General features: G+C 41.2%; 1 protein-coding gene across 1 annotated transcript; it reads right to left on the reverse strand.

Annotated features, from left to right (window-relative positions):
• Positions 1-226: 226 nt before the first annotated feature.
• On the reverse strand, positions 227-2,803 carry LOC111914248 (uncharacterized). The gene is made up of 3 exons (XM_023910022.1): positions 2,684-2,803; positions 1,249-2,621; positions 227-683 (listed from the first exon to the last, which is right to left on the reverse strand). Exons 1-3 carry the CDS (start codon positions 2,801-2,803, stop codon positions 227-229), a joined length of 1,950 nt encoding a protein of 649 aa, XP_023765790.1.
• Between the last annotated feature and the right edge of the window lie 7,444 nt (positions 2,804-10,247).

A 10,247-nucleotide genomic window follows, 5' to 3' on the forward strand; every position in this document is an offset into this window, starting at 1 on the left:
CTGGATCGTTGAGATACAACCCACGAAGCACTTCAAACCCTTCAACTTGTACTTGGATTGAGGTGAGTAAGGCTCGTATTCTACTGAGGGCATCAGCCACTGTGTTATTGATACCTGCTTTGTGACGGATGACAAACGAGAAGTCCTAAAGGTATTCAACCCACCTGGTGTGTCGCGGATTGAGCTTGTGTTGGCCATTAATGAAACGAAGAGCTTGATGATTTGACTATAACACAAACTCACTAGGTAAAAGATAGTGACGCCAATACTCCAAGCTCCTAATGATGACATAAAACTCCTTGTCATAAGTGCTATACTTGAGCCTGGTTTCATTGAGTTTCTCACTAAAGAAGGCAATGGGGCGATCAGCTTGGCTGAGGACACCACCAATCCCAACACCAGAAGTGTCACACTCAACTTGAAAGGCAAGATTGAAATTCGGTAGTGCTAGTACTGGTGCTCGAGACACTCTTTTCTTCAACTCCTCAAAAGCGCTATTAGCTGCCAATGTCCATTTAAATTGGCTTCCTTTGATGCAATCAGTGATGGGAGCTACTATAGAGCTAAAATTTCTAATAAAACGTCTGTAAAATGAAGCTAACCCGTGGAAGCTTCTAACCTCGTGAACTGATGATGGTGTAGGCCATGTCGTGATGGCTTCCACCTTAGATTCGTCCATACGACTACCGTCACCAAATACAATATAACCCAAAAATAAAACCTCAGGTGCAAGAAAATGGCACTTAGTCCGATTAGCAAACGACTTCAGGTCTCGTAAATGGAGAAGACATCACGTGGGTGACGCAGGTGTTGGGTCACATCTTGACTGAACACTAGAATATCATCAAAATACACGACGACACAAATCCCAATAAGAGATTTAAATACATGATTCATCAAATGCATGAATGTGCTTGGTGCATTAGATAGACCAAAAGGCATCACCATCCATTCATAGAGACCGTATTGTGTTTTAAATGTCGTTTTCCATTCATCCCCGGGTCGCATACGAATTTGATGATAGCCACTCCTTAAATTGATTTTTGAAAAGACCGATGCACCGTATAACTGATCGAGTAGGTCTTCAAAACGTGGTATAGGAAAGCGGTATTTGATTATAATCATGTTAACAGCTCTACTATCAATACACATCCGATATGCACCTCCATGTTTGGGTACTAGCAATGCGGGTACCGCGCATGGGCTCATACTTTCCCTAATCAGTCCTTTGTCAAGGAGCTCAGTTACTTGCCTAACTCCTTAGGATTCATTCTATACGCAGGTTTGTTTGGTATTGTCGCCCCATGAATAAAATCAATATAGTGTTGGATTTCCCTCATGAGAGGTAAACCCGTTGGGATCTCATCGGGAAACACATCTTGGAATTCATCAAGATGAGCCTGAACAACTATTGGTGTTGTCGCCCGTGGCTTGTTTTGTTCTGCTATCACAAGGGCATAGATAAACGGTGGTGTCATGTGACGGTTGAAATCAAGAAAAGCGGATTTTGTTAAAATTAATGCTTCAGTCCCTGTTTCACGAGTTTCAAGGGGTGCCAAGGTGATGCTGACTCCGTCTTTTCGAAATGAGTATGTATTTTTGAACCCGTCGTGTTTGGTGTGCCTGTCGTATTGCCAAGGTCGCCCTAAGAGTACATGACAAGCATCCATAGGAATGACTTCGCACCACACTTCGTCGGAGTATCGATTACCAATTGAGAATTTTACCAAGCATCGTTGACTAACCTTGACCACGTTTCCTTTTCTTAGCCATGTTAATTGATACGGCTCCGGGTGGGGTTGAACATCTGATGCCAACTTTTCTACCATGCTAGTAGCCACCATATTCTCGCAACTCCCTCCGTCGATGATCAGGGTGCACACCTTACCCTTGGTTGTGCATTTAGTGCGAAAGATGTTGTTTCGCAACCATAAAATGTTGCCACTTGTTGATGTCGGTGTGGCGCTGAGGGCTCGTTGTACCACCAATGCTTCACCCTTGTCTGGATAAATAATTTCGTCCACCGCTTCCTCTTTTTCTTCTTGTTCGGTGTCATAGAGAGGTTCGATGTCATAGAGAGGTTGAGAATCTTCTATGAGGGTAACAAGCTGTTGATTGGGACGATCCCTTGCGAAGTGGCCTATGCCTTGGCATTTGAAACACCGGTTTAACTTAGATATTTCAATTTTGAATGGGCTGGTCTTAGTAACGTTATTGGATGGTTTGCTTGACGAGGTTCGGAACAAGTCAGGTTTGGTGGCACCAAGCTTGGTTGGGTTGATTTTGTTTTTGTTTCTATTTTGTCTTTCTACCTTCAGTGCCAAAGTGCACACGTCTGTGAAGGACCAATAGGGTTGGAGTTGAACCACATCAGCGATCTCGGATCGTAATGATCCTAAAAACCGGGCAATAATTTGTTCTTCCTGTTCTTCGGCCCCATAGCGCATATGTAATCGTTCAAACTCAGCAATAAAGTCTTCCACTATAGAATTTTGTTGATGCAAGTTGTGGTACTCCAAAAATGATTCATGGCGGTGAGTTGTTGGTAAAAATTTGTCAAGTAGTAGCTTCTTCATCTTGGCCCACGTCTCGACTTTGGACCTCCCCTCTTGGATTCGTTTCTTTTTCATATGATCCACCACAGCGATGCATTCTTACGTAATTTAATGGCAACAAGTTTTACCTTAAAGTTGTCAGGTATGTCCTTCAAGTCGAAAACACGTTCAACAGTGCTCAGCCAATCAATGAAGTCGTCAGGGTTCAGCCTTCCATCGAATTCTGGAATATCCACCTTGATTCCCATACTACGAATTGGATCTATTTCATGCTGCCTGTGAGGTTGATTTCGTCGCCCAAAAGGATTTCGGTCTTCACCATCACCGAAAAACCCGAGATCTGATTTGGTTTCTTCTCTGTGTTCCTCTTGTTGCAGTTCCAAGTCCCGGACTCATTGTTGCAACCTTGCGATTTCTGCAACATCACGTGAATCTCGTACGTAATCCTCGTTGCCTCTGTCGGCATCTCTACGGGGTTGTTGTCGAGCTCCTCGTCCATTGTGATTCATCGCCGCCTGTCGAGTTCTGTGCTCTAATACCAACTGATGTCGATTCTGTGAGAATCAACAGCAAGAACTCGTGTAACAAAGGTTTTCCCAGAAAACAAACTTTTATTCAACTTTTCTAAACAAAAAAACTGCTGAGAATAAATTCCACCAAAAATAAATAGTAATCAGCTCCTAAGAAAATGGAACCAAAGGATAAACACACGTGTGTTTTTAAAACTCAAAACAAGATAAAGAAACAATTAAAATATCCCCTAATTAATTGGCTGGGCCCAATTTGCAAAGAAAAAAAGGTTGTTGATTCTCACACCAAATCATCGCCATCAGGAATTCTCAAGCTTACACACTATATTAGGGTACTCTGTATTGACAAAACCCTCTGGCTGACTCATGTAAACATCCTCAGCCAACTCTCCATTAAGGAAAACGGTTTTGACATCCATTTGCCAAATTTCATAGTCATGAAATGCAGCTATGGCTAACAGAACCCTAATAGACTTAATCTTGGCCAATGGTGAAAAAGTCTCATTATAATCAACTTCCGGAGTTTGAGAATAACCCTTTGCAACCAATCGTACCTTATAAGAGTGTACATTACCATCCATGTCAGTCTTCTTCTTGAATATCCATTTGCACCCTACAGTCTTACGATCTGGTACATTCTCAACCAAGTTCCAAACTTGATTGTCATACATGGACTGTATCTCGCTGTCCATTGCCTCTTTCCATTTGGCTGACTCAGGGCCTGCCATGGCTTCCACGTAACTGTTAGGCTCATCCAGACCTATCAGTGTCTCATCACTGATAAGTGTATCACCTTCCGCAGTAATATGGAATCCATAGTAATGCTCTGGTGCATTCCTAACCCTTGTGGAACGCCTCAGAGGTACAGACTTGTCATTTGGCTCAACAGGAGTTTCCTCCTCAAGTTGAGTGCTAGGGTTTGAAGTTCCTTCACCACTTGACTCTTGAATTTATTCAAGATCAACTTGCCTCCCACTGTTTACTTGGCTTATGAACTCTCTCTCTTGAAAGACAGCCCTCCTAGCTACAAAGACCACATTTTCACTAGGTTTGTAGAAGAGGTAACCAAAGGATTGCTGTGGGTAACCGATGAAAATACACCTCTCGCTTTGAGGTTCGATCTTATCATGAGTCTCGCGTCTCACAAAAGCCTCGCAACCCCAAATCTTGATGTGGTCTAGTTTGGGTACTTTACTAGTCCACGTCTCATGAGGAGTTTTGGCAACTTTCTTTGTAGGGACCAGATTAAGGATGTGGGCAGCAGTCTCTAAGGCATACCCCCAAAATGAGATTAGTAGCGAAGCTCGACTCATCATGGAATGAACCATATCCAACAAGGTTCGATTACGCCTCTTAGCTACACCATTTAACTGAGGTGTCTGGGAGGTGTCAATTGTGAGACAATCCCACATTCCCTAAGATAGTTGAGGAACTCTGAACTAAGATACTCACCACCTCGATCGGATCGAAGCATCTTAATGTTCCTGCCCAATTGATTCTCGACTTCTTGTTTAAACTCTTTAAACCTTTCAAAAGTCTTTGACTTATGCTTGATTAAGTAGACATATCCATATCTACTGTAATCATTAGTAAAAGTCAAATAATAACGATTAACATCCCTTGTGGTATGTTTGAAGGGTCCACACACATCCGTGTGTACAAGATCCAACAAACCTTCACCCCTTTCACAAGAACCTATGAAGGGTGACTTTGTCATTTTTCCAAGTAAGCATGATTCGAAACTATCATCTGACTTTAGGTCAAATGACTCCAAGACTCCATCCTTTTGGAGTCGGCCTATGCATTTCTTGCTTATATGTCCAAGATGACAATGCCATGAAAGATGCTTTATCCAAGTTATTATCATTAACAGGATCAATACACAATACATTATTTCCTAAGTTATCAACCACAGATACAGTTTCATACACACCATCACAAGGTAATGCTTTAAAATAAAGAACATTATTAAAGAAAGCATTAATCAAACCAACTTCATTATCAAATGAAAAGGTGAAACCTTGTTTATACAATGCATGAAAGGAAATAATATTTCTTGCCATTTCTGGCGAATAATAACATTTATTCAAATCTAAACTAAACCCACTACTTAGTGATAAAGTATAAACTCCAATCTTGGTGACAGGTAAAGCTTTCCTATTCCCCATGATTAAGTTTATTCTTCCATGCTCCACATTCTCACTTCTTCTTAGTCCCTGCAAATCAGAACATATATGAATACCACAACCGGTATCAAGGACCCAAGAGTTAGAATGGGGTGAGTTATTAGATAAGATAGTGTAAATACATGCATGGTTGGGTTTAACTTTCCCATCCCTCACATCTTGCTGGTACTTTGGGCAGTTCCGCTTCCAGTGCGACTTTTCATGGCAATAGAAGCATTCAGCCTCTTTGGGTCAGAAGAAGGAGTGGCGAAATCTTTCTTGGTTCCACTTGAAGAAGAGCCATCAAGGGTCCTAGCCTTGGTACCCTTCGAAGAGCTCTTTCTCTTCTTCCCTCTACCTTTCCCGATTGCCAAGGTAGGGGTGGAGTTTGGAGTAGGAGTGTTAACAACCGACTTACCTTTAAGACCTGTTTCTGCGGTCTTGAGGAGTCCCTAAAGTTTGCTGAGTGTGACCTCTTCCTTATTCATGTGATATGTCATGTAGAATTGATCATAGCACGAGGGTAAGGAGTGCAAAATGATATCTATTGCAAGCTCCTCAGGGAAGTTCACATTAAGCTTCAGCAAACGATCCACATACCTTTTCATTTTTTGCATGTGGCTCGTGATGGATTCTCCGTCCTTCATCATGGTTGTTATCATGGAGCAGATAATTTCATACCTCTCTTGTCGTGCACTTTGATGGTATCTTTCCATCAGATCTTGGTGCATTTCAAAAGGGTAGAAGTCCTCATAGGACTTTTGGAGTTCTGTTGTCATCGTGGCCAACATGATGCATGCCACTTTGGTAGCATCCCTTTCATGTGCCTGGAAGTCAGCGATCTCCTGGGGAGTTGCAGTGGTCTCATCAATCTCCTTAAGCTCCTTATCGAGGACATATTCATTGCCCTCGTAGCAGGTAATCATCTTGATGTTTCTGATCCATTCATTGAAGTTGGATCCATCAAAAGTGACTTTCCTACACAAGTTCATAACGGTAAAGGAGCGATTAGGATTAGATCCAGAAGCAACATTGTTTGAAGACATCTGAAAGAAGAGAACAAGATTATTTTAGATATTAAGAGAGTCCTTAATAAAACACCCAAATGTAATATTAAGTCTAGGATCCAATCACAATATATTATAACTTAGAAGAGGTATGCCGGAATCCAAGCTATAACATATTTGAAAGGTAGGTGAATAACGATTCACCAATTTCCACCATGAAAAACGAAATATAAATATTAGGTTTTTAATGGGTTCTTAGAAATTCCTAGATTCTTTTGAGATTCAATGAACTTTTCAAAGGCATGTTTCAATCTCAAGTGTGCCCTCCAAGTTTTGTGACTAGGATACCAAGGATCACAAAACGAGGTGTGAAGTAACCGTGCAAATCACTTGGTACCCTTAAAGTTTATCACTCAATCGATGTGTCGGTAAACCACACACGCTCCACCAATACTATGATAAACCTTAAGTCACCATTTACCTACCTTGTTAAGCCCAAGTTAGTGTGCCAGTTAACCACACACGCTCCACCAACGACTTAAACAAAGTGTAAAGTGTAATTTCATGGATTAGCACTTTATTCACATTTTTCCTAAAGTAACTAAGATTGGGAATTTAATAAAACATTTTAGTTACTTTATAATATTCAAACTTTTAATGAGAATTTATAAGTCCTTGTCTTACCCGTTCGGCTAACGACCCTCCACCGATCAAGGAAGCGGTGGGTGAGAGTGGACACCCATTAAGTTGCCATTTTATAGGCAACAACCTTATACCCCCCTTATAGACCGGCTTCGTGAATGAGGCGTACTAGCGGTAAGACGACTTGATCTTATACATACATATATATATATATATATATATATATATATATATATATATATATATATATATTATTAACTCATAATATTATAAAGTATAAGTGTTGATTTTTAACTTTTAAAAATCTAAGGGTTGGAACTAAAGTTTATTAAGTGACTTTACTTGCTCCAAAACTTGAGGGCAAGTTTTGTAACTTTACAAAACTTTTCATATTCATAACTTATGAGTTATTAAAAATGAAGACTCTTCATTTTATAAATTATGTGTTCTTTTAATGGCTTTTAACACAAAGAGACTTTTGGTTATCCATAACTTGAGGACAAGTTATGGACTCCATTAAAACACATAAAGATCATGAATTAATCAAATAAACAAGTAACTCCTATGATCTATCAAGAACTCATAAGAACATGAATATTCATATCAATATTTCAAGAACATATGAACACATATAATCATGAAAAATCGATATTAGCCATTGTAAATGGATTAGAACAACCATTACACCATCTAAAACAAGTTTTATAATACCAAAACAGTTTAGGGTAATGTTTCTAGTCCATTTCCAGCAGCACAAATCGAATTTCTGCATTCTGCATGACCAACTCATCGAGTACACGAACAGAATCGCCGAGTTGGTTGCATTTACACTTGGACTCGTCGATTCCTCCCCATGGAATCGTCGAGTCCCCTGAGCAGAGAGCAAAAAATCGATTTTTAACACTATTTTGCATCAGGTATTCACAAACAAGCCTAGACTCTGATACCACTGATGGGTTTTGAGCATTCTAACACTTCCTAAGTGTACATGCAACCCTAATAACCTTGGATCTATGTTTGTCTAATTATCATGCAAAGTTGAATTCCAATGTTATATTCTTATCTAGCATACATGGGGAACATTTTTATCTTGAATGAAAGATAGAATAACATACCTTGTTGTTGATTATGATCCTTGAAACCTTGTGAGCCTAGCACCCCAAGTGTGATGCCTCAAATGCTTCACACAACACCAAATGCAAAGAAGTAAACTTTGAGAGAATCTTACACTTGCAAAATCGGCTCTAGCCCTCTTATTTCTTAGTGTAACCTATTTTGGGGAGAACACCTTTGTTTATATAGTGTGTTGCATTAGGTAAACCCTAATGTAACATGACTCTTCATTTCATGATCCATGGGTTAAATCCATGGAGCATCTTATGGGTGGAACTCAACTTGATAATCCATGGAGCCTCTTATCCCACTATATAAGATATGGAAGATTTACATAATCTACCCATATATTTAATTAGTTATCTTTTGATCACTTAATTAATTCTAAATTAATTCTTGATTAAACTAATTAAATAATATTATTAATGTATTAGAACTTATAATATATTAATAAACCATAAGTGTTATTTCTCTCATTTTAGTTTATCTAATTGCATGGTGCCATGCAACCCAAATGGACCATGCCGGGTCGGGTCAAGTACATACCAGAAATAGTTATGGACTTAGACACCTTATCCAACAAGGAGTTTTACCTATCTTCACTTAACTAATAAACGAATACATTACATTACATATTGTGAGGATTAAATAATTTTAGAAGGTTAGGTTTAGCCCTATTTCGCAACTCTTGTATGAGTCCAACCGTTGTAGGGTAGGACCTCTCATTCAAAGAATTATCAGGTCTTAATGATATGTGATGCTATTCACAAGTTAGTTAGGTGAAGGTAGCAGGGACTTCTTATGCAACTGATGGCGGAGGGTGGGTTAGAGAGTTACCTTAGGATAATCCTAGAATGAGATTGGTGCAGAGATCAATAGTAGTAGAAGGGACTTGGTGAAGTCGAAGCAATCCTTGAGGAAGGTACAGGTAAATGTGGAAGGTAGTATGGGCCCGTACTACTGAAAGCAAAGGATCCATACTCGAGTCAAGGAGGGATAAGATGGAATCAGGGGACTGTAGAGTGTATGAGACTTCCCGGGAGTTATGTATGTTTCTGACAATTATGTGTTCTGTTTCAGAATGGTGATGATCACATGTCATGGAGGGGGAGGTTCAGGATCAGGATCCTGTTTAGGATTAGGTTCGGGTGCAGGTTCCGATCTAGTGGATGAGGGATTACGCGATTTCATCACGTCCGAGATCACGAGAGGCATCCTTGAGTCTACCCCAGTGATTTTTGGGTCGATCAAGGAAGGGATCATAGAGCTAATGGAGGATTGCCTCAGGGCGTTCAGGAGCGACATGGAACTTAGTTAGTTAGGATCGCACACACTGTCCTTCAAGGACTTCATGGGGAGTGGTGTGTCGTACTTCCATAGGGCTAAGGACCCCATCGCAACCTGGAGATGGATTGCATACATTGAGTCTGCACAATTGATGAGCTTCTGTCCTGAGGGGCCAAAGGTGCGATATGCCACAAGTTGTTTGAGAGACCGGGCTAGGGATTGGTGGAAGTCAGTTTGTGACTCGTTGGGAGCCTCGGCTATTGAGTCTATGACTTGGTAGGACTTTGTGACCAATTTCATGGCTGAGTTTGCGCCGGCTGTGGAGCTTCAGCAGTTGCCCAGAGAGTTCCTTGATATGAGGCATACGATAGAAATAGTGGCGGAAATTATTGCCAAGTTTCAGGAGAGGGCCTTATTGGTGCCCCAGTATGTAGGAGATGAGGAGATACGGAGGACCCGCTACCATGACATGTTGAAAGCTGATATTCGAGAGCATGTCAGTTTCTCAGCATGCCCGACCCTAGATTCTATGATTGCCAGGGCATAGGAGAGGGAGATTGATTTGGAGCACATCCGGAAGAGGAAGGCAGAGGAGGGACAGGCGGCTGGGGCTTCGGGGGAGAAGCCCAAAGGAGCAGACACTAGGCCGAAGGGCCAGTCGGGACAGGGCCGCTGCAGAAAATAAGGCAGAGCACATGAGGGAGCTTGTAGATTGGGAGCGACTGGCTGATACAAGTGCGGCAGGATGGGGCACTTCAACAAGGATTGTACCGCACCTGAACCCACTTTCCAGACATCATAGTTGATGTGTTTCCACTGCAACCAACGAGGCCATAAAAAAGCCAATTGCCCTCAGTTGACAGCAGCAGCGCCAGTGAAGGCGCCAGCTCCAGCGACCCTACAGATTACGAATGGCCGGCAAGGAAAGACAGAGGCTCCAGTGGCAAG

This window comes from Lactuca sativa, chromosome 8 (assembly GCF_002870075.4).
Source record: "Lactuca sativa cultivar Salinas chromosome 8, Lsat_Salinas_v11, whole genome shotgun sequence".
Classification (NCBI taxonomy): Eukaryota; Viridiplantae; Streptophyta; class Magnoliopsida; order Asterales; family Asteraceae; genus Lactuca; species Lactuca sativa.